This window comes from Thunnus albacares, chromosome 17 (assembly GCF_914725855.1).
Source record: "Thunnus albacares chromosome 17, fThuAlb1.1, whole genome shotgun sequence".
NCBI classification, from domain to species: domain Eukaryota; kingdom Metazoa; phylum Chordata; class Actinopteri; order Scombriformes; family Scombridae; genus Thunnus; species Thunnus albacares.
The window spans coordinates 23947772-23971706 of NC_058122.1; the positions used below are offsets into that span (position 1 = coordinate 23947772).

General features: G+C 41.5%; 1 protein-coding gene and 4 non-coding genes across 6 annotated transcripts in view; 4 read left to right on the top strand and 1 right to left on the bottom strand.

Annotated features, from left to right (window-relative positions):
* The window catches only part of kcnh6a (potassium voltage-gated channel, subfamily H (eag-related), member 6a), a 37281-nt gene extending 17222 nt beyond the window's left edge, over nt 1-20059 (top strand). For both annotated transcript variants that reach the window (XM_044330697.1, XM_044330699.1), the window contains 10 exons: nt 7344-7769; nt 10348-10765; nt 11024-11223; nt 12525-12777; nt 13469-13662; nt 14969-15068; nt 15165-15452; nt 16243-16426; nt 17017-17224; nt 18449-20059. In XM_044330697.1, coding sequence (XP_044186632.1) covers nt 7344-7769; nt 10348-10765; nt 11024-11223; nt 12525-12777; nt 13469-13662; nt 14969-15068; nt 15165-15452; nt 16243-16426; nt 17017-17224; nt 18449-18736 — 2559 coding nt within the window. In that variant the 3' untranslated portion in view covers nt 18737-20059. The remainder of the gene's footprint in view (nt 1-7343; nt 7770-10347; nt 10766-11023; nt 11224-12524; nt 12778-13468; nt 13663-14968; nt 15069-15164; nt 15453-16242; nt 16427-17016; nt 17225-18448) is intronic.
* Nucleotides 11376-11447, top strand: trnac-gca. The gene has a single exon. It is a non-coding gene; the product is annotated as a tRNA-Cys (tRNA).
* trnac-gca lies at nt 12110-12181 on the top strand. Its single transcript has one exon. It is a non-coding gene; the product is annotated as a tRNA-Cys (tRNA).
* On the bottom strand, nt 16470-16541 carry trnac-gca. Its single transcript has one exon. It is a non-coding gene; the product is annotated as a tRNA-Cys (tRNA).
* Nucleotides 20060-22994: 2935 nt separating the features above from the next.
* Nucleotides 22995-23066, top strand: trnac-gca. The gene has a single exon. It is a non-coding gene; the product is annotated as a tRNA-Cys (tRNA).
* The last annotated feature ends 869 nt before the right edge of the window (nt 23067-23935 follow it).

The following is a 23935-nucleotide window of genomic DNA, read 5'->3' on the forward strand; positions in this document are numbered from 1 at the left end:
AGCGTTGGTCCGTGGCAGCGTTGAAGCGGAGTGTTTTTTCTGCTGCTCGGTAGAGTTTGTCTTACTATTTGTTATGTTTGTGTTGGAAGGTAAAATGTAGTTATTGCTGCTATCTGTCTCTGCTCTGGCGTGTCCCCTGTTGACAGAGCAAACACACTCTTTCTCAGGGCTTCTTCATCATAGCAACAATTTAGTCCAGAGTCTATAAATCTTGTCTTGGTAAAAACAAGGGGCTGAAATATTTTCCCTTGTTTACAATGCAAATCATTTTAACAGCTGTTTTATGTTATTTAAATAACTACAGGCAACTGTTTAATCTCCCTAAATTCATGATATAATTTCTTGGTTGTAGAAATGTATTTAAACAGGCTGAACTACATTAAAAACAAGTGGAATTATCTGACACTTTTTCAGATATTTTCTCATGTTTGATGGAAAACATGAAACTGTATTCTTAAAGTACTATTCAATGTGATGTGTTTTGGATATATTTAGTGTAAATCCTGTTACAGAAGGTAAAGCTTAAGTGTTTCTGCATCTGTATTTAAGCAATCATCTGTCTCACACTTCGCAGATCCCACCAGACATGTTTTTTTTTTCCCCACAATGTTTTTATTTACATTTTTAACACCATGAAATACAGTCTCTTACATTCATGCAATATATATAACACAATATAAAAACAACAAGGATGCTCCTCTTGTTTTAACAAATGGTAATCTAAACCAAATCGAGTATATTAATTGCAGCAGATGCAAAATACAAGACAACATACAAAACAAGTATTTAGAAGAAAAATAAAAAATTCTACAAGCTCGGAAGCTTCATTGTCCAGAAAAATGAGTCATTCACTTGATCATCTGTTAAACCGCCAGACTTGTTTTAATACATATAAATTTACTGTTTTCTGATGTGTTTTTTCCACATAAAAAAACTATTAAATATTTAAAAATTATCCATAAAATAACATTAAGCAAATATTTTTCAAAAGTTTTCCTGCTGGACACAAGATGTCTCCTACTGGAGGCTTCAGGTTTCCACATCGCACCTGCATACTGGATCCTGATTGGCTCCAAACTTGTTGTGATGTCACAAATCCCGCTCGTAGGTACACGTCTTAAACTCAGATTAAACACAGAAAACATCAAATATCCCTCAAACCACACACTAAAATGTTAATTAGCTGGCCATAGATTAAATCAATATCCTTTTAATTATTTAATTAGATAGTAGCAAAACAGGCATTTATCTGAAAACATGATTTTTTTTATTTACAGCCTGAGGTGTATCTGCCGTACAGATAATAACCAGGCAGCGTTGAGTGTGTGAGGATGCATGTGGAGAGTGTGTGTGTGTGATGTGTGTGTTTGGGGATCATCACAGGCGGTCTGTGGGAGCGGAGCGGGGTCCTGGTGAGATGTAGTTATGAAAGCGAGTTAAAAAAGGGCGGCGTCGGCTGCTGCGAGGCTATCGAGCGGCACTCGGTGGCTTTGGCGCTGACAGTGACCTTGGCCTCTGGAGCTAATGGACATGGAGGGCAGCGGGCGTGCTCTCTGTGCATCTGCCAAACCTCCAACTGTCCTCCAAATCACACTGCAGTCATCGCCCCCTCCTCTCTCTTCCCTCCTCCTCCTCCTCCTCCTCCTCCTCCTCCTCCTCTCTTCATGCTGATGCCAGTTTTTGTCCTGTTGAAGCAGCTTGAATCGACACGCAGTACTATCATAGTCGTGAGGGCACAGACGAGTGTCAAGTCAGGTCAGGATTTGAGTCACAAATTGTTTGCTGCTGCCATGTTGGAACAAACTACAGCAGCGGCGGCAGCAGTCGGTTTTCCCACCACAACAAATGTTTTATAAACAATATTCATGTCATTTACTTGTTGAAACTTGAAACATATGTCGCCTTTACATTTGGTTGTGTTCCGTTATACAATAAAACTTGTCGTTAACCCTCCTTTATAATTGGATTTCGATTGGCACCTTACAAAAAGGGAAATGATGGTTGTCATTGATCTTTGCTCGTATTGATTTGTCTGCATAACATGGAGCACCCAGTGTGATTGACTAGACTGTAGCTTGTGAAAGACTGACTACTGTAGAGAAGCCCCAGCACACTGTAACTAGTAGTGTATGTATGTGTGTGTCTGTGTGTGTGTGTGTGTCTATGTGTGTGTGTGTGTGTGTGTGTGTGTGTGTGTGTTTTCTGGGAAAGCAGAAGTGCGTTTATGTGGCGCCCCCTGGCTTTGAATGAGTTTACAACAAATGGCTGTGGAGAAATTTGAATGTACTTTGAATTGTGAAGCATTTAATTGGTTTTTGTTTGCATTCTGGTGCGTGATTGTGTACACAGTCGAAGTTTAAACAGGCTCATATTCACAAAGTAAGATTTGGTTGAACTCAATCCTCGTTTCTCTAAAATAATGTTTAATCGCAACAAACAACATCAACAAAAGTCCATCAAAATAAATAGAGAAACAGGTTGCCTGACTCTTCTCCTGTATACTATAAATCCTGTGAGCGTTTTTGACTACATGTCCTGCATCAGGGTGGATTGTGAGGTTGTTTCTGGCTATTTTAAATACAATCAGTTACCCGTGACATCACAAAAATATAAAAAAAACAATCCTGCAACGTAGTTTAAATGTTTTAACTCAGAAAGTGTACTATATTTACAGTAATCTGTCTGTGTTTGACACACAGTGACTTCTAATAACATCTCATGACCTTAGAAGCAGAACCACATGAATAATGTAATAATGTAGAGCTGCAAAGATTAGTTGATTAGATAATTTAGATCATTTAATTGATAGACAGAAAATTAATCTGCAACTATTTTGATTATCGATTAATTGTTTTAGTCGTTCTTTTAAGCAAAAATGCCAAAGATTTGCTGGTTTCAGCTTCTCAAATGTGACGATTTCATGCTTTTCTTTGTCATACATACTAGTAAACAGAATATTTTGGGGTAGCACTGTTGGATGGACAAAACAAGTAATCTGAAGACGTCACCTTTGATTCTGGGGAAATTATAACAGCTATTTTCTGTCATTTTATTCACAAATTGATTAATAGAATAATCATTAGTGGCAGCCCTATACTAATCCCACTTTATGATAGTTTTTAGACAATAATTAACCGACTTTAAGATGATGAAAACTCACAAAATGTACAAAATTAAATACAGATATGAATATTTAGAACTAGTTGACCATCGATATGACTCTCTGAAGAAAAGCTCATGACTTTCCATAAGAATTAAAAACTGTATGTTTCATATTAGAAGTCAAACACGTTTTGTCACATCACGCAGGATCCAGTTGGACTTTTAGCAGTTAAATCTTGTTGAGCACCAGTGGAAGAGGTGGATGCCGTCATTGATAGAGCCGCCGGATCACTTTTTTCATGTTTGAAAGGGGATCCCGCGGCGAGGGCTGGGCTACAGGCAGGGAGGATGAGCGAGGGAGTCAGAGGGAGGGAGATACAGACGGATGGACAGAGGTTGCCTTCTCCCTCTCTCTTTCTCTCTCGCTCTCTCTTAGTCTCTTTAGTCTTCTCCTGCTGTTCAACCCTGTGGTGCACTTCAGCATGAGCTTCAAGCAGAAACTGCAGCCTGTGAGTATTTCAGCCTTACCGGGGGGGTCTCTCAGGCTCTCCGGTGTCCCGCTCAAACTCCCACCTTCCCTTTTTTTAGTCTCCACTCCCCTGTTTGTTCGCTGCTGTTGTAGCCTTAACTTCTCTTCCTCCCTCTTCATCTGTCTGCTTACCCATTTTAGCTGCACAGGTGAGCAACAGGAGCATTATCCAGGTTAAGCTGACGTCATGTCACCTGTATGCTATATGTATTATATGTATATGCATTTGGACAGGTTTTTTTTGCACATAATCGTCAGCTTATTAGCTTTTGTAGTATTTTGTTATTGGAGTTGCTCCTGTTTTAAGTTTACTGTAACGTGTGTGGTTATATTTAATGTGAAATAAGACAAGTTAACGTTTAATTTCATGGTAACTGAAGTACTTTATGGATCCAATACACAAAAAAAGCAAAGATAATTAGCTGAAATTAGTTAGATGTGAAAGATTTTGCACTTTGCGTCGTGACTTTATTCAAAAGTAAAGATAAAAGTAGGATGTTTTTCTTTACACAGCGAGGAAAACTACAATCCACAACCATGTCTGTGTTTAGGTGATGGTTTGATAATGATTTTTATTATTTATGATGATTAGTAGGTCAGGTTTTCTACTTTAAATGCCCTGAAAACAACTATTCCCTCACACCTCGCTGTCGTTTCAGTGTAATGATAATGAAAACGTATAGACAGTGAACTCCTGCTGTGTTAATTATAAAGTCAGAGGAGTGACAGAGAGCTGTTGCGTGCAAAACCGGCGGTGGCAGTTGCTCTCTGCTCGTCATTATGAAACAGAGCTGTGGATAACATCAATAACTTAACATTTCTTGGATGAGTGAACCTTTGCTGGTCTGTTTACATTCTCATTACTGTGTTGTCTTTTCACATCTGTTCAGCTAGTGTGAGTAGCTGCTGATACACGAGGAGTCCCGCAGGTTGTCGTGTTAGAAGAATCCAATAGAGCCTCTGTGGTTTTAGACCTTAACCCTGTTTGATGGTCATTAAAAACAGATTTGAAACATCCCTCTGTCATTAAAGGTCACCATAAAACACTATACGAGCTTTTGTTACTCCTAGTTAAGATCTAACTTCATTCTCTTCCCTATGCTTTTTCTTTTTTTTTCTTTTCTTTTACCGAATATGGTCAAGTTCCCATTTTGTAACCTTTTTTAACGCAGCGGTCTGTCCTTCAGAAGCAGTTCACTTTGACTATTTATGGCCACTGTTTTCATCTAAGCTGGGAAAGTGGAAAAACATATTTTTAAATGTTTTCTTCTATGAACTAGAATCTCTAGTCTCTATATGACGCAGTACAAGACTTAACTCGTGGTTCCCGTGTGAGTATAATGGAGTTTTTTGTTTGTAAGGACATTGCGGCCACTCGTCATACAAGCTCAGCTCTTTTTTTGTCATGGTGACTGTGATCATAATTATGCAAACTAAAATGCAAATGTGTGTCAAACCACCGCAAGGTTTGTGAGGACATGGAAAACAATGCACTATAGTACTTTGGCTGCTTGTGCATCGGAAACACACAATCATGCTTGAGAAGAGAGCATTTTTATACGAGCAAGAGTCCTGACCTTTATACCTCCTCTTTTAATGAGAATTAACTAAAATCATTCACTCTGCATGGCGCCCAATCGATGCCAGCACTTATTCAAGTCCACAATTGAGCAGACCACTGGCAGGAGGGGTCACATGGTCTGGACTTAATGGGATCACATGTTGCGAGAGAAGCAGGTGAAGCTGCTTTTAAAAGAGCAGATAGTGCTTTGACTCAGTAAAGTGCCTGTGGAGAGAGGAGAGAGATAGAGCCAGACAGGACTGGGACTGGGACTGTCAGCGCTGGGTTTGTAGCTTTTGTTTATGAGAGACACAGACCTGTGATTTTCTAACCGAACCTGCAAAGAAGTGATGCAGGAGAGGAGATGTCCCCTGCAAAACAGGCAGGTAGGGCTGCGGAGGGTTTGGAGGAGCCTCCTCCTCTACTGCTGTTGTCGACACCAGCGTGAAAACCTGGAAATGGAGGCTCTCATTGTTGTACCGGTCAGTGAGATCTTAATACTCATCACTTTAGTTGCTCAGTTACTGTTTTGTGTTGGTCGGCCTGCTAATGCTACTAGAAAAATGACTCAGGGAGTGGTCATAACACTGGATGGGGTGATGGGTGTTTTTGTCACTCTGAAGAGGCTGGAGTTGTTTCTGTCCTTTTGCTGCGTTAAACATTCAGCATATCGCGAAACTGAAAATGTTCATATGTTAAAAGGGCTGTGACCTTTTCTCCTGCCAAACCTGGTGAGAATCTCTCAGAGGAGGTTGTTAAGTTACCTTTAGGCACAGATCGTTATAGATTAAAGCTTGATTGCTTGTGAGAAAAGTGTCACAAGGCACAAACAAGCATTAAAACATGTTGTGTGCAGCAGCCATTAATCTATACATACACGTTTCCCCTGCCTGAATTAACAGCTAGTTAAGAGTTAGAGTTAATCAGGATAATTTTGTTCCAAGACAAGAACCCATCAGGTGTTACATTCAAAGTTGGAGATAGTCAGGTATATGTACAGTCTCTAATCTATATCTCAACACTCTCTGCTTCCTGCAGCTCAAACATACTGTAACTATGTCAATTTGATGATCCCGAATAGAGTGAGACACACAAAGAAGTTAAATACGGCTTTATTTCCGGACAGGGTTCTGTCACATGCAAATACAATGAACAACATCCAACTTGAGCTGGGATCTTTTATACCTTGCCATGTCTTCAAAATATGTTTCCCTTTATCAGTGGACTTCTCTGTAGTATGTTTAATTATGATATGGACCTGTCAACATGTCAGACATCTACTGACTTTACACATAAGGGCCCCACACTAGATGTTATTCCACATTTGTCTTTATGACACATGAGCACGGTGCCTCAGCTAAAGGTTTCTTACATTCCTTATGATGCATGCAACACAAAGAAAATACCTAATATCACAAACTCTGCTGGAAGATTTTTATTGTGAAGCAGTGGCAAGAACTTTTTAATTAACTGTTGACTGCTGTTTTCATTCTTAAAGGGAAACTTTGGTATTTTTCAACCTGCACCCTATTTTCCCGTCTTTTTGTGTCTAAGTGACTAATGGAGACAATTTTTGAAATTAGTCCAGTATTGAGCGAGAGCACTTCAGCCAGCAGCTCCGAAACAGGCTGAAATGTAATCCAACGGAGCACCGTCAATGTACGTCCACTAAAAGTGCTTGTTTTTGCCACTAAGAGGCTCAGATTATTATAAGTGTCTGATAACATTATGGAAATGATCCCTACAGAGAAATAAAATGTTTTTCTTTACCTTTCCCTTAAAGTGGTCTCTTTGTTAGTGTGTTTAATATAGTCTTGCTCAAGAAGAAGTCTTGTTCTGAAATCTCACGAGAGTTGAGTAGTTTTCAAAATCAGCTAAATATTCAGCCATGACTTTGAAAATCTTTTAGATAATACTAAGCTACACTTTCTGTACTCCAACACAACAAACTCCTCCCAGCACTCCTCTCTCCATCTCTGTCATTGCCAGCTGAAGTGTTTTTGCTCTTACTGGACTGATTTCAAAAAATTGTTGTCCCCATTAGTCACTTAGACACAAAAAAACAAGAAAATAGGGTTGAACAGGTTGAAAAATACCAAAGTTATCTCCATTGTTAATAATATCTTCTCCATCCTGTCCCCCTCTCCACAGGTGTTGTCTCTTGGTGCTGACGTGTTGCCGGAGTACAAGCTACAGGCCCCACGTATCCACAGATGGACCATCCTTCACTACAGCCCCTTCAAGGCGGTATGGGACTGGGTCATCCTGCTGCTGGTCATCTACACGGCCATCTTCACGCCGTACTCGGCCGCTTTCCTTCTCAACGAAGTGGAGGAAGACCGGAGGAGAACTTGCGGCTACACCTGCAACCCCCTCAACGTGGTGGACCTGGTGGTGGACGTCATGTTCATCGTGGACATCCTGATCAACTTCAGGACCACCTACGTCAACCACAACGACGAGGTGGTCAGCCACCCAGGACGCATCGCACAGCACTACTTCAAGGGCTGGTTCCTCATCGACATTGTGGCCGCCATTCCCTTCGATCTGCTCATATTCCGCTCCGGGTCTGAGGAGGTGAGAAAAAAAAGGGAAACAGTTGATGTCAGTGGCCTCGTAAGACCAAGGCATCAATAACATTAATAACATTATTTATTGTGCATTTTAGTCCTTTATTACAGATATGGGAGACAACAGGAAATGAGGGAGCAAGAAATGCAACAAATGCAACCAGAATTGGTCTCATATTCAGCGTCTTAACCCCTAAACCACAGGGATTTAAGCATGCCACTTTCGTCATGCCCGTGGGCCATGTCAGCAGTGCATCTCAATGGAATGCAGCCATTATTCATGTTATTAGTTACACTTGCGCTTGTCTCACTATGACAAAAAAGTCTGCTGTAAAAAAGGTCTGTTGAGTATTTGGCAGGTTAGGGGTGTCATCAGTGGTCCTGTACTCTTTCTTGAAGGGGAAATATCATGGTTTTTGTGATTTTCTGTCATTTATATACTGTTATGATGTCAGATATCTATGTTAAACATAGTCAAAGTTCCAAAACTTGAAGTGAATATATGTAAAAATGCTCCCTGCAAATCAAATCAAAAACCAGAGCTTCAACCTGCTCTGAACGTTATCTCTACTTTCCCATCGAACTGACATCAGATTGTTTGTGCATGCCCACAAATGGCCGTCCACTCCGAAGTCTACTACTACCCCTGCTGTTTTATGGTTTTTCCATTGGCATTTTTGGCCGCGCCAAGTGAAAACATGCCTCGTTGATTTACGTTTCCATTACCAGTTTAAACATGCCGAGTTGTGCCGAGTCATGTCGAGTTGTGCCCAGAGAGATGGTCCATCTCGGGCACGACTCGACATGACGCAGATGGAGTCGGGCCAAAGCGCGCCTGACCCGCCTCCAAGCAGGTTGCGGTGACATCTCGCCACCTGCAGCCTACCTGTGATAACCCCCCCCTTCCCTCTACTTCTCCCCCTCATGCAAGCTGTGTTGTGAGACTCCACTCATGTCTGTGCTGGAGACCAGAGAGAAAGCTATTTTTATAAGCCTCTGTGTGTTCAGCTCTCAGTACTTCTGTAGCGTCAAACTGAATCTCGGTCGCGTGAAGTTTAGTCTCTCTCCTGTGTTTCTGTTTATACTTTGAGATATCTGCTTTATTTTACAGTTTCCTGACCACTTTCAGGCTTATCGGAGCCACGTTGACTTACTGCTGATGAAAACATTTCCTGCTGCGACTGCTGCTGCTTTATATTAAAAGATTTCCACTGACAAACTAATGAATGGCTTTTATTGTGAAGAATTTCTAGGAAACAAAATGTAATTTGTTTATTCATTGTTTGTTACAGCCACGACTTTGACCACTAATCACAGCCATGATGTATACAGCCCGCTGTCTTTTAACATCAGTTAAAGACACACCTTCAAGCGGGTAGCCCTGTTGTAATGGAGATGCAAATCCCTTCCGTGCTGGACTGACACGCCAAGTCAAACCGAGTCAAGCCAAGCCAGCACGTGTATGGAAAAAGCTTGTTGATTTGTTTACGTAGCCTCCAAAAGCTGGCCAATCAGAACAGAGTGGGCTCATCGGGAGGGGGGGGGCCATAAAGAGTCAAGAGCTAAAACGGCCTGTTTCAGACAGAGGCTGAACTGAGGGGCATAAAGTATAAGATACATAAGGATTTCTTTGAACTGTAAAACATGCAAAGATATTCCAGTGGAGCACCAGAATAAAAACATAGTCCTGGAAATGTGAATAATATGTCCCCTTTAACTAGCATCTGTTTCCTTAGCTTCAGTAGTTCACATTTAGCTTGTTTTTTATTTTTTACTAAAGTATCTTTTGATCTCTCAGGCTTGACAGCAGTCCAGTTGAGTGTCATGGAACTTATTGAATCGTGGGATTACACTGGTTAAATTGACGAGGTGTTCAAATTTTACTATACAGTAAAATTACAGTATAATAGTAGATTATATGGAGAGAAAACTTAATGCATATGTTTCAGCTTTTTAGAAAGACAGATGACAGAATCTCTCTCTCTTGGGAAAGTAGGAGAGAGTTTGAGTCTCAGCTCTGAAACATCCTTAAAACATTTCAAGTAGAGCAACAGACGGCTGAAAAATGTTGCTGAGACGTCAACATAGACAAGTACACCAATCTTAGCTGTTACGGGTCTTTCGTCTGACTCACAGACTGGAAAAACGAGGCAGCCTCAACTGTAAATGTTGGAAATTTACCCCCTAAAATCATCCATGGAACTATACATTTCTGTATAAATTTCAGACAAGACACATGTACACGCACACATCTGGTTTAAACAGTTGCATCTAAAAACATTCAGGAGTTCTGAGATGCATCAAATCCATCCACACCTTTGCTTTTCCTGCTGCAAAATATCAAAATTGGTCCGACTTGATTGTTTTGTGTATTTTGTTAAAAAGTTGATCTCTGTGTTGCTTCCTTGTGTGCCAGAATCTTCCAATTAAATCTCAATACACTTTATATCTGCAGGAAAAAAACATTAGTTCAAGACTCAGTGATTAAAAGTCTATGTCACTGGTTTCAGCTTTTTTTTTTTTTTTTTAAACTGGCACAAACATTTGCTCATGTCACTAATATGAAGTCTTCCTCTCTCCACCAGCCACAGACCACCACTCTGATTGGATTACTAAAAACAGCCAGACTCCTGAGGTTGGTGCGAGTAGCCAGGAAGTTGGACCGTTACTCAGAATACGGAGCCGCCGTCCTTTTCCTCCTCATGTGCACCTTTGCTCTCATCGCTCACTGGCTGGCCTGCATCTGGTACGCCATCGGCAACGTGGAGCGCACCAGCTCCGCGCGCATCGGAGCCCTGAAGATCGGCTGGCTGGACAACCTGGCTGAGCAGATTGGTAAAGAGTACAACGACAGCGACATAACCTCGGGCCCCTCCATCAAGGACAAATACGTTACAGCCCTGTATTTCACCTTCAGCAGCCTGACCAGTGTGGGCTTTGGCAACGTCTCACCCAACACCAACCCGGAGAAGATCTTCTCCATCTGTGTCATGCTCATTGGCTGTGAGTAGAGTGGAAGAGCATCAAAATTCATTCTTGACCTTATGCACTTTTTTTTGTCTGTATGAATTAGAACAAATAAAATACCTACAGTTTTAAAGGGGCTGTTGTATATTTAATGTGAATTAGTGCATGAATGTAAGAGAGACATAATCAGGGAGAGTGAAAACCTTAGTGATTGTGATGGTTTAGCGATTAGAACAGCTAATGACAGCTAATTCCTCCAACGTATTCAGTATTTCTCTCCTCTGTCCCGTGCAGCTCTGATGTACGCCAGTATCTTTGGGAACGTGTCGGCCATCATTCAGAGACTGTACTCAGGAACGGCTCGATATCACACCCAGATGCTGCGGGTCAAAGAGTTCATCCGTTTCCATCAGATCCCAGGAGGCCTTAGACAGAGGCTGGAGGAGTACTTCCAACACGCCTGGTCCTACACCAACGGCATCGACATGAACGCCGTGAGTCACCTAGACGTTCATACAGAAACATGGTTTGGCGCTAGTTCACAGGTTTAGGCTGAAGTACAAGATTTTTGTTGGAAAATTGATGTTAAGACAGCGTAAAAACATGCTGTAGATAGAAAAAAAATGATCAAACAACCATCTCTGTGGGGGGTATAGCTCAGTGGTAGAGCATTTGACTGCAGATCAAGAGGTCCCCAGTTCAAATCTGGGTGCCCCCTGTCCCAACAAACACCCCATGTGGACCTTTTGTGTAGTTAATCCCAAACCACAACCACTCTACCAGCTACTCAACTGGAAGAAATAGTGAAAAGAGATGGCAATGCACATTTAATATCTGCATGAAATCCTCTATTTGTGTTACAACACACATTTGCAAACTTGCTGGTATATAAAGAGCAAAAATCTCCTTGTTTGTACATTAATTATTACCACAGATGCTGTTGAATTATATGAGCATTTGTTGTACTATTCTCAGAATATCCCAAAATCCAGGCAGTAAAGTGTATGACTAAAATAAGCAGCCCTAAATAAATTGTACCATATACCAGCATGTAATGGCACACTTTCTTTCTCCCAGTTGTCTTTTGAAATATCCCGTTGTTGTCATATTTTGCTGCATTGCCTTTGATATTCTGTGTATAACCTACACAGGCTGTTTGCCTTTTTCTTTTGGCACCACAATGACCCAGTTTTCCCACATTGAACGTTCATGTAATCTTATCTACTCAAATGAGAACTTGTGTGTGTTGCAAAAAAAAAATCTATTTTACGCTGCAAGTGAACAACAAATCCAACAAATCTATATCTAACTCCCCTTTTTCCTCTACTTGACACAGGTTTTAGGATTCATATGTGCACATCACTAAGATTGTGAACAGTAGGGGGTATAGCTCAGTGGTAGAGCATTTGACTGCAGATCAAGAGGTCCCCAGTTCAACTCTGGGTGCCCCCTTCTAATTTAAACACAAACGAGTACTTCCAGTTGAAGCCGCTACATGAGGAGACCCAGTTTTTAGTGATGATGTGCGTCATATCGCTGCTTGAGCTCGGGCTGCTAACAGCGATGGAGCACGACGCAGACAGAGAGCAGCATTAGCGCCTGCCAATTCAATGTGAGAATAGATAATCACTTGGAGCCGCTGTCCTTTATGCCCCGCCTGAATCAATCTGACACATTGCTTTCCTTCTCTCACCCCTCAGTTTCTTTTTTATACACCCTTCAGATCCATTTAGCATTTTTTAGATCACTCGGGTTTTAAAGCAGGATTCGTCTAACGCCCTGTGTCGCCCTGCAGGTTTTAAAGGGTTTCCCCGAGTGTCTGCAGGCTGACATCTGCCTCCATTTGAACCGCAGCTTGCTGCAGAACTGCAAAGCCTTCCGAGGCGCCAACAAAGGGTGCCTGCGGGCTCTGGCCATGCGATTCAGGACCACCCACGCTCCGCCAGGTGACACCCTGGTCCACAGCGGGGACATCCTCACCGCCCTCTACTTCATCTCCAGAGGCTCTATAGAGATCCTCAAGGATGACGTGGTGGTGGCCATACTGGGTGAGCTGCAAGTCCTGGAAATTATATCATTTACTCATTTGATTAATCAACATATTATTTAGTTCAGAAAATATGAAGAATAATGACCAACAACCCTCACAAATAACCATGAAGATTATCTTTTTATTTATGATCCACAACCACAAGAACATAAATATACAGACATACAAAAACACAATTATAAGAGATTTATTTTTCTCTAAATTGACAGAATGATACATAAACCAATTGTTTCAGAATTATTTTGTGATTTTCTCTCTTTATCTATTTGTTCGGCCACCCTCTCATCTATTTCCTGCCCTTTACACTGTACAAACACACACACACACACACACATTTCTCTGTGTGTTGTGTTGCTTCGCCAGAGGTGTTTGGGCACAGCTCCACGTTCATTCCACAGCGGCATTGATCACCAATAGGTCCGGTGCTCAGATCCAGGCTGCCTAGGTCATTTCTTTTTTGTTTGCTGTTACGATTAATTTGTGATGAGCAGCGGCACTGTTGAGGGTCAGTGACACTGTAGTGTTTTGTTTTTCGTTTTGTTATGATCAGATTCATCCCATCAGAACGTTGTCAGTAAATTATTTTCACTACTACTATCTGTGGCCTGCTCACTCAGACATGTATCGATTAACTGTTACGCTTGTCCCATGATCCTCTCTTTTTTTTTTTCCTGTGGTTTCTCTTTTAGGAAAGAACGACATCTTTGGCGAACCCATCAGTCTGTACGGGAGGCCCGGGAAATCCAGCGCCGACGTCAGAGCTCTGACCTACTGCGACCTTCACAAGATCCTGAGGGACGACCTGCTGGAAGTGCTGGACATGTATCCCGACTTTGCCGAAATGTTCTGGAACAACTTGGAGATCACCTTCAACTTGAGAGATGTGAGTGCCACCAGAGGGCGAAGTTACACGGTGTATTTTTTTTAAAAAAACACCATCATTTTAACAGTGATTGCAGTCCTTTTGCATAATCTGAGCTCTGCTGGTCTCAAGGCCTTTTTCTACACATGCAAAGCCTTTTTAAAGATGTTTTGAAACCTGCGTTGATATGCAGTTTTGTTATTCCCCTCTTTTACTTGCATATAGCAACCTTCATGGCTCATTATTGCCTCTATGCACAGCCCACTCAGACCAAAATCAACCCTGTGTTAAAACAGTGCAAGGTGGTGTATTGTTTAAGCTGCTGGTGAGACAATGAAGGACGTTGAGCCGGAGCTACAGATTAAATTATTTAAAGGCTTATCAGACTCCAAAACACAGCACAGCAGTTTGTAATACTCTCAGACAGGATTTTACAACTGCGACAACTGGTTTATCTTTCGTTGCGGCGATCACAAGGTAAACAGCAGAAACACAGCGTTCTCGTTGCAAAGTAATCCACCAGAGAAGAGCGCTCGTATGTGTGTGATTGGCACTCCCACTGTATCAATCCAGTATCTCCATTCAAATGAATGAGAGGGCTGAGTTTTATCCCGCAGAGCTAATCTCAGCTAATCTCACCGCCTGCAGCTCCACAAGTGGTCACAAACTCCACAGGGCATCTTTTAGTGGTTTAAGTGGTGAAATCAAAAACATATCATTGCAGTTAAAATGTGCTGAGACAGTTTTATTTATTTTTTGTTCTCTCAGTTTTATTTTGTGCCGGTCTTTATGGTTTAGTTATAAAATATTTAAAAGTTAGCGAGAAAAAGGACTTTTGTTGATGTGCCTGCCATGTCTGGGCCTATTGTTTGTATATCAGTGTTTGTTTTATTATTATTATTATTATTATTATTATTGTGGATGCCTGACAGCTGCAGTATAGAATTTGATATCAGTTCTTCACAATAAAAGAACAAAGAACAAGAAAGGACAAGCACCTCTTTCTAGACTCATCATTATACCAGAACTACATATTTGTGACCTCTTTTTGAAGATTTACATCTTCAGAAGTGCTTTCGATCTTTTCATTGGGTTTGTTGACAAAAACGAAAATGTAGAATAATGCCAGATTTATCAGTTAATAATAACACAGATAGAAATCCCTCATAAAAGCCATTAGCACCAGTTTCTCCACTAACAGTAGCCTTAAGGTTGCATGAAACATTATAGATTTCTAATACATAATGGTGTAAGACAGTCCAAAAAATGTCCTTTGAGCATCAGATCAGGTGTGTATTTCTGAATTACTGAAGCTGATATGTATCAGGCAGATAGAGTAAACCAGCCAACCCCGGGCAGGGACTCTGAATGTGGCTACCGCAGGACGAGGCACCGGAGACGCTCCCTGCGTCGTCGCAACCGGCCAGGTGAGTGAGGAAGTAGGTCAAAAATGTTCATGTTTCCATACATTTCTATTGGATGTTTAATCTCCATATTCTCTTTTCCTGGCTGCTCCGACGCAGACGGCATGGACCGTGACGACTCTTACCCCGATCAGTCCTGTCCGATGGCAAACCACCACCGGGACACGATAGCAGGATCGCACTGGGAAGACCTCTGCAGCAGCGCTAGTATCTGTTCACAGTCTAGTGATGAGGAGATGAAGCCCGTAGGACACAGCAAAGGGGAGCTGTACCCACCCGGGGGAGACACCAGAGACTATCCACCAGCAGTGGTCAACCTCCTGCCTCACAGTGGACCATCAGCTGGGATGGGACCTCCTGTAGACCTCGGAGGTCCACCGTACTCAGGTAAAGACTCTACCCACCATCCCCACATCAGTCAGTAGATTTCTGCCCTCTTCAGAGTCTTTCCCTGCCAAATAAGGTTCACAAAGTCATATTTTTTACTCTAAAGGCAACATCAGCTGCCACCTTTTTCCAGATGGATGAGGGACAAAATGTTTTTATGAAACAACAGATAATTTAACAAACTCCCAAACCTTTCTCAGAAATTTGTGCTCTCATTTTGGAAAACCATGATGTCATATGGACTCCATTTGAAGAGACAGAGGATTGAAATGAGGAGGAAGTGCTTACTTAATGAGTCATCTTTGTTTCATAGTGAGGTGTAGGGTCTGATCAATGATGGATGGTGTTTTAGATGAGTCATCAAACCTCGGTGTCAAGCCAAGTCCAGAGTCCAAGTTTATGTCTAAAAGACACATTTTAAATAATTCAACCAAAAACTGAATATTTATCTCATCTAACCTGAAAATTAAACCAAAATATGTTTAATAAAAGCTTCTATTATTTTGCAGAAAGTACCATTTGTGCCTTTATTTATTTTTAGCTGCAACTATAAATGGAGTGAGGCTGCACTGGTTATTATCAACTATAAATAGGATTTAGAGTTTGTATTACAAGATATCTGATATACACATAAAGTAAAACTGAAACTAAATTGGAATAAAAATGGAAAGTGATAGTAGAAATCTGAACCTTGAATATTTCACTGAACTGTCCTTGTGATCAGCCTCTCTTGCCTACATATTGCATCATTTTCATAAATGACTGAATTCTCCTTCTTGTTCTTGTACAGCAGCCGCACCTATCAGCATGTCAGGCCTGTACGGCTACTGGCCGGACCGCAGATCCAGCCAGTTCTCAGACAACCAGAGACGACCGTCCTCAGTCAGGGCCAGTTTCCATCCTCCGACCTGCGCCGAGGACCGGCCCAGTGAACTGGAATCCAGACTGGAGCTGCTGCAGTCCCAGTTAAACCGGTGAGTTTGTTTTATTTTTAAGTACTAGATACAGAAAAGTGATAGGGGGCACCTGGATTTGAACCTGGGACCTCTTGATCTGCAGTCAAATGCTCTACCACTGAGCTATACCCCCTGTTATCAAAGCTTGTCTTGGGTGTTGTCTTTAATCCGTTCACTGGCTGGTGTTTACCTTTGAATTAGATGTGCTGTATAATAAGTGAACTCCTTTCCTCCCTGTCCTGCTGTGTTTGCATATCGATTCCCAGCTGGTTGCTCCCACGATGTGAATGTGTGTTGCATGTGTGTCGGGGAGAGGGAGGAGGAAGAGGAGGACGGAAAGACAAATAAAGATAATAAAGCGTTCAAGGACGAGACAGGAAAATGTAGAAAAAAGCTCTCTAGAGTCATTCATGTGCGTTTCCTTATAGCTGCCTGTCTGTTAATGTGTTTATGACAGAGACAGAGCGAGAGAGAAGCCTAGTGGACATTTTTGAAAAGACAGATGACTTTCTATAAAAAGATTAAGAAGGGTTCCACCCAGCAACAAAATAGTGTGTTTTTTTTTCTAATGATGAAGATTAAGGTCATTTTTGCTTCGTCTCTTCAAGGCTGGAGACCCGAATGACAGCAGACATCAACGTGATCCTGCAGCTGCTCCAGAGGCAGATGGCTCCGGTGCCTCCTGCCTACAGCGCTGTGTCACCCAGTCCTCACCCGCCTCACCCCACCACCCTGTACAGTACAGGAGCACCCACAATCCACACCGTCCCCCCAATCCAGCCAGTACAGATCGACAGCACTGCCTCACTGCTACAGGTGTTGTGTTGCATCCTTTTCTCAGCCTTATGGGACTAATTTAGACTATTGTCCAGTGATATTAACCATTTGCAAAGTTTTTTATTTCTAAATTAAATATTTCTGCACACATTCACATTGCAGGACGTATTCAGCCCTCCTGATGCTGTAAATCAAACTGAGTCGTTTTAGTCATCACTTTCAGTAGAAACTTTAACATTTACCTACTAAAACATAGTTAAAACAATTTTATAAGGGAATAGTTTGACATTCTGGGAGATACACTATTCTCTTTCAGGGTTTGATGAGAAAATCGGTAACCACACTCATGTCTGTACGATAAATATGAAGCTACCGCCAGCAGCTTAGTTTAGCACAATGATGGAAAACAGCTAGCCTGCTTCTGTCCAGAGGAAACAAAATACACTCAGGATCACTAATTAACATGTTATGTCTTGTTTGTTCACTCTTGTACAAAATCTGAAGTGTAAAAAGGACAGGTTGTGGTTTTGCAGGGATTATGTAGCGGACTATATCTCGCCATGTAACCCCCCCCCAAAAAGAACCCCAATGCCTAATTTTTACACTTTATTTTGTGCAGATTAAACAAACAACATACAGTGTGTTATTATTGAGCTTTAGAGCAAGCAGCAACCTCCGGGGCTGAAAAATTAAGATAATGTTAAAGTGCCAAAAACTGCAGTTCCTCAAATGGCCACTTGAGGCTTCAAAAGCGCATTAATCCCCATAGACTCCCATGTTAAAATGCTCAATTTTACAGCAGAAATAAACTGGTGCAAAAAACGGTTTTGGTCTCTATAGCTAATTTTCCCTTTCATGACAACTGTACGGGGGGTGAAAAGTCACCTGTTTAAATTTTATTAAGCCATAAAGTTACGCATAATTAAGGACGTGGCTGCTTTGAGTGACAGGTCGCTAGCCGCCAGGCGGCTTGTTTCTTTGCCCATTTTGGATTAGCCGGGAGTTGGGCGTTCTTCAAAACCGCTCTTCAGAAACCACATCATGGTGGCGACGTCCATATTTTGACAGTCTATGCTTTAGAGGTGCTGCAAGGTGGATTTTGTTACCTTTGGACAGAGCCAGATTAGTTGCAGTTGCAGTTTTCATATTTACTGTACAGATATGAAAAGTGACGATTCCTTTAAACACAGAGGTTGGAGTAGATTCATGGATACATCAGATCCCAACATAAACCTTCCTTCTCTCTCTCTCTCTCTCTCTCAGAGTCCAGACTCTGATTTCAAGCACAAATCCAAGGACTCCCTGTCCAGCGGGATCCATCTCACTGTGGCCTCCGACGACACCATGTCCATGTCGCCGGAGGCCGACCAACCACATCGGCCCTCTGTGGACCTCATGCCTCCTCAACTGTCGTGCTCAGGGGCCCAAGAGCCCCCTGGACTGCTATGTGGCAGCCAGCGCTTCCCCTCCCTCCCTGAACACCTGGAGACCTCCACAGAGGCGCAGGAGATCCAGAGGCACGTCTCAGACCCTGTCCTGCCGGGCAGCTAGTCACCACAGTCACAGTCACCACCGCCACCCAAAAGCCTGGTCTTTTGGACGGGACAGCCATACGTTCCCCATTTTGTTACTTCCTTCTTCCTACCTTAAAATCTCCTCTGTCCTGTTCTGATGCTGCTGTAGAGTGTGGGTTGCGTCGCCTTCCACGTCACTGGAGGTTCACGGTGCCTCCTGTTTCTTACTACAGACTCAACGGCGCCCCCCCCACAGGCTGCTGTGGTTTTGTGCCCCAGGGTCCCCTCACTCCCAAAGGTCCCGTGCAATGAAGAGATTATTCCTACCCAGCTGGGTTGGGAAAAATAGTGAAATATGAGTCAACAGCAAGCGCACATACACGTATTGTGCATTCGCTGCGGACCGAAGTTTCCATGAAGAGAGGCGAAATGTCAAGGACAATTAATACGTTTCACGTGTGAAGAATTATCTGCATTCACGTTGTATAAGAATTGCACATTTAGACTTGAGCGTAGAAAAATGTAATCATTTCTTTGAAACTGAAATTATTTTCATAATATTAGAGATGTATCGGCTACATTAAGGGGCCATACTTCTAGTAAATATAATAACTACGAGTGTATAAAGTTATAGATTCACTGTTGTTTTTGGTGTAAGCTAAAAAAAAAAAATATCAAGAGGCATTTATGGCACACTGTGAAGGATGGCGGTGCGACAGAAAATGGGAAGTGGCGTGTAATTTTCATCTCATATTTCTGACATTTTGACACGAATCAGCATTACTCAGTAAATGTGTCATTGGATCATGACAAGGTAATTCAACGTGTGCACAATCAAGCAGAGCAGGAAAATGTCATAGTTTCTTGTACATTTATGTGTAGTTTTGTTTGGATCATGACTGCTTTGCTTGGTTTCCCCCCCACCTCTCCCCCTGTTTCTGTGTCTGTATATCTGTTTTGTTCCACTCAAACACGTGTCAACTGTTTGTCAGAGTATCATGGTCACATGGTTTCATAACATACTGGATGTGTTTATCTGAAAATGCCAACAATAGAGGACTTCTCTCACAGTGGACAGACTGCCCTGAACATGTAAAGCGAGAAAAAAAAAAAAAAAACTGCCAAAGGTTGTTTAACATCAACTGAGTGACAAGTGAAGTGGATGGTAACTGTCAATCACATGGCGGGCACAGACACGTCGTCTCAAGGCGTCCTTTGATAAGATGATTTTACAGTTCCAACCACAAGGTGAATGTAATGACTTTTTAAGCATTTATAATTCTGTATAATGTTTCTTGAAGCACAAATTCCTGTTATTTATCTTTTTTTTCTTTTTTTTTTTTTTTAGATTAAAGACACACAACAGAGCTAAACTGTGAATCAAATTGCTTTTATTTCCAAGACTTGATTCAAGACACATGAACAAATGTAATGAAAGAAAAATTCTGCACAATGTGACGACAAACTCTCCACTAATAGAAACTGCAACATTGAGTCAGATTCAAAAGTACAACTAGGTTGTTAAATAGTGAAATATGCTCAGATTATAAAGGGAACAGATAACATGCTGAGCTTAAATCAGAGTCTTTAAAGGGGACATTACATGCTTTTAGTGATTTTCTGTAATTTATATACTGTTATGATGTCGATAGTCAACGTTCAGCCTGCTCTGAATGCTTCGTTTGTAAAGTTACTTCTACTTCCCCTTCAAACTGACGTCAGATCGTTCACACATGCCCACAAACGGCCGTCCGTTCTTTAGTCTTTGTTGCTAAGGTTGTTGCTAACTCTACTTGCATATTTTGGATTGGATTTGGGCTCAAACATGTGCAGATGTACATTTGAGAAGTTTATATTCTGAGTAATCCGACTACTATTGTATGTTTACGTAGCCTCCGGAGCTGGCGGACGTCTGCAGAGGAACAGCTTCCAGGAGCTAACCAATCACAACATAGAGCCAGTAAAGCGCCAAAATAAAAATATAGACCTGGAAATGTGCATGTTAAGTCCAAGCGTAAACCTCTGGGACTGATAAATGAAGCTAATGTGGAAGCGCCAAAAACTGCAGTTCCTTGAATGTCCACTTGAGGCTCCAAAAGTGAGTCAATCCTCATAGACTCCCATGTTAAAATGCCCAACTTTACAGCAGAAATAAACATGTGTACAGCCTGATACAAATGACAGTTTTGGTCTCTATAGCTAATTTCCCCTTTCATGACACCCGTTTAAATTTTATTAAGCCATAAATTTATGCGTAATAAAGGACCTGGCCGCTTTGAGTGACAGGTCGCTAGCCGCTAGGTGGATTCATTCAGCCCACCTCAGCTCCATCTCTTTGCCTATTTTGGATTAGCTGGGAGTTAGGCGCTCCATGTTTTTACAGTCTATGCTTTAGAGGTGCTGCCAGGTGGATTTTGTTACCTTTGGACAGAGCCAGATTAGTTGTAGTTGCAGTTTTCATATTCACTGTACAGATATGACAGTGGCATCATTCTTCTTATGTCAAACAATTCCTTTAAACACAGAGGTTGAAGCCGCCCACTTTGAGCTTCAAAACCGCTCTTCAGACACCAATGGATGATGTCACAGTGGCTACATCCATAATTTTCATGGTCTATGGTTATGTACCCCTTAATTTAGCAAACCTGTGTGTGTGTGTGTGTGTGAATACTTGAGGGTCTGAGTTGAACTAACCAGACAGCGGCTTACTTCCCTTCATGATTCAACGTGCTGCAGTCTGGTGTTGGAACCGGACTAAATGGAGACACTGATGGATGATCACAGATGAATTAGGATGCGTTCAGTGACAGACATGCAGAGTTAGATCAGGGCAGGCTGTGAAACGTTAAACAGCTGCATTTAATGCAAGAACAAGGCTGAGCAATTATTCTCAATCCCTACGGAGGAAGCTTCACATGATCCGACATCCGCTGAAGATGCAGAACCTTAAATAACTCTCAGCATGAGGAGTGACACCTAAACAGCGGTGGGAAGTAACGAGGTACATTTACTCAGTTAAAGTACAAATTTAAGGTACTTCATTATATTTAAGAGGGAAATATTGTACTTATTACTCAACTACATTTAACCAGATTTGGTTTTTTAAAACTATACCAAACACATGAATCATCATGCATTATTATACAATAAATACAATTAACCAACAGCAGATATTACTTAATTAGCTCCACCTCAACCAGCTTCAACATTAAAATACTCCAGTGATTTAGTCACTTGCATGAAGTTGGAGGACTTGAGAGAAACAGATTTTTTTTAAAAGAATGGTCAAAACTGAAGCAGCAGTGGTTTCAGATATCTTGACTTTTAGTTCCTCGTATGAGTCAAGCTTCAAATACGCTGGATCCTACATTTCCCATAATGCAACACAGCTACATCTCTCAATACCTCAACATTCCCTGCCTCCTCTAGAGCCACAGAAGACATTATACATGCTCAGTAGTACTAACTGTGAGGAGTAAATTTACTTTTATGTGTAAAATAGGTGGAATGCCCCTTTAAAATTCTGTTTGCACATTAATAAATCAGTAATTTAACATTAACTGCATGATGAGCACGTTCACCTTTGATACTGTCAATACATTTTGCTGATAATACATCTGTGTGTTTACTTTTGACACATTTGCTTATGATACACCTGCACTTTTATTGGAGTAAACCTTTGAATGCAAGACCTGAAACTGAATATTTCTACATTGTGGTGTCGTTTCTTTTAAGCAAGTAAAGAATCTGAATACTTTTTCCACGACTTGTAGGTTTTAAGTCTTCATTTCCACTCTCTTGACTGTGTTGTTCTCAAATTTCTTGCCGGCTCACCAATTCAACATAACCTGTCAGATACTGTTTGTCTGATAAAGTTCACTAAATTGATATCAATTCACAGGTTTCATTAGCTCGACTCAAAGTCACTGGAGATGCAGTATAGACAGAGCAGAGAAGATGGATGAAAACAAATGTATGAGGTTAACAAAGTGCTCTTGTATTACAGCACCCACCGGAGAGACACGACTGATGAAACCTGGGAGATAAAACAAACATTTATCTCAACATTTGTTCAACTTTAAGTGAACCAGATACACTTTTCTGGGAAACTATGACTAAGAATTTAACTTGTCAAGGGGTTTCCGCTATTTAACTTTCTTTCTTCCTCCTTTTAAGCACAAGCTGGGAACTGATACGCAAACACAGCAGGAGAGGGAGGAACTTTAGATCACTTGTAGGTAAACACCAGCTGGTGACTAATAGAAAAGCACCACCAAAGACAAACATCTGTATCAGGGGGTATAGCTCAGTGGTAGAGCATTTGACTGCAGATCAAGAGGTCCCCGGTTCAAATCCGGGTGCCCCCTCTCTTTTCACACCTCGATAGGCCGAGCAGAGAAAACATAATATGTCTTAATATCATGGGATTATTGTCATTTCTCAAAATAAACCAGTACAACGACAAGTTAGTTCCTAAGACATGGAGGAATACAATTTATTAGAGCAAATTCAATAATAAACTTTATGAAAAAAGCTACAACATGAACACTTGGCTTACCAATGTCTTAAGTTGATATATTTATATGTATGTACACTTTGCCTTGTAATGGCATGCTACAAGGACATGACCCTTTAAGTACTGAAAACAACAGAAAAGAGAGGCAGACACAGACACAGTCAGAAAAGTTGTATCACTCTCCTCCCGCTTCACAACTCAATCTAACACCCGTCTCGACAAAAGGAAGAAAAAAGAAGAAAAAAAAAAATTGCCATTTTCCAAGCACAATCTTATACAAATAAAAAGAGAAGAGAATAATTAGGAAGCTAAAAAGGCTGAATGACATTGCTCTGGTAGGTTCTCGAGTATTGCTGTACATGGCCGCCTCACACACACACGCGCACACACACACGCACACGCACGCACACACACAGCGTCACCAGCCAAACTAAAACACACCATATGATGACAGACACCACTGCAGTGACGATATGAATCCCTCTCAGGTTATTTTTTACAATTTTTAGAAGTTGCACAGGCCACAAAGTTTGAGCCTGGATACAATCATTTGGAGAGAGAGGATATTGAACAGTTTAAAATTGCCACGGGGGAGGGAGAGGAGGGGGAGGGGGTAAACAAGACTATAATATATTGATCCTTGAATCACCAGTAATATGGTATGAGTCCACGAGAAGGCTACAACATATTCCTACATATTAGAGAGGTCATCTGCCACCT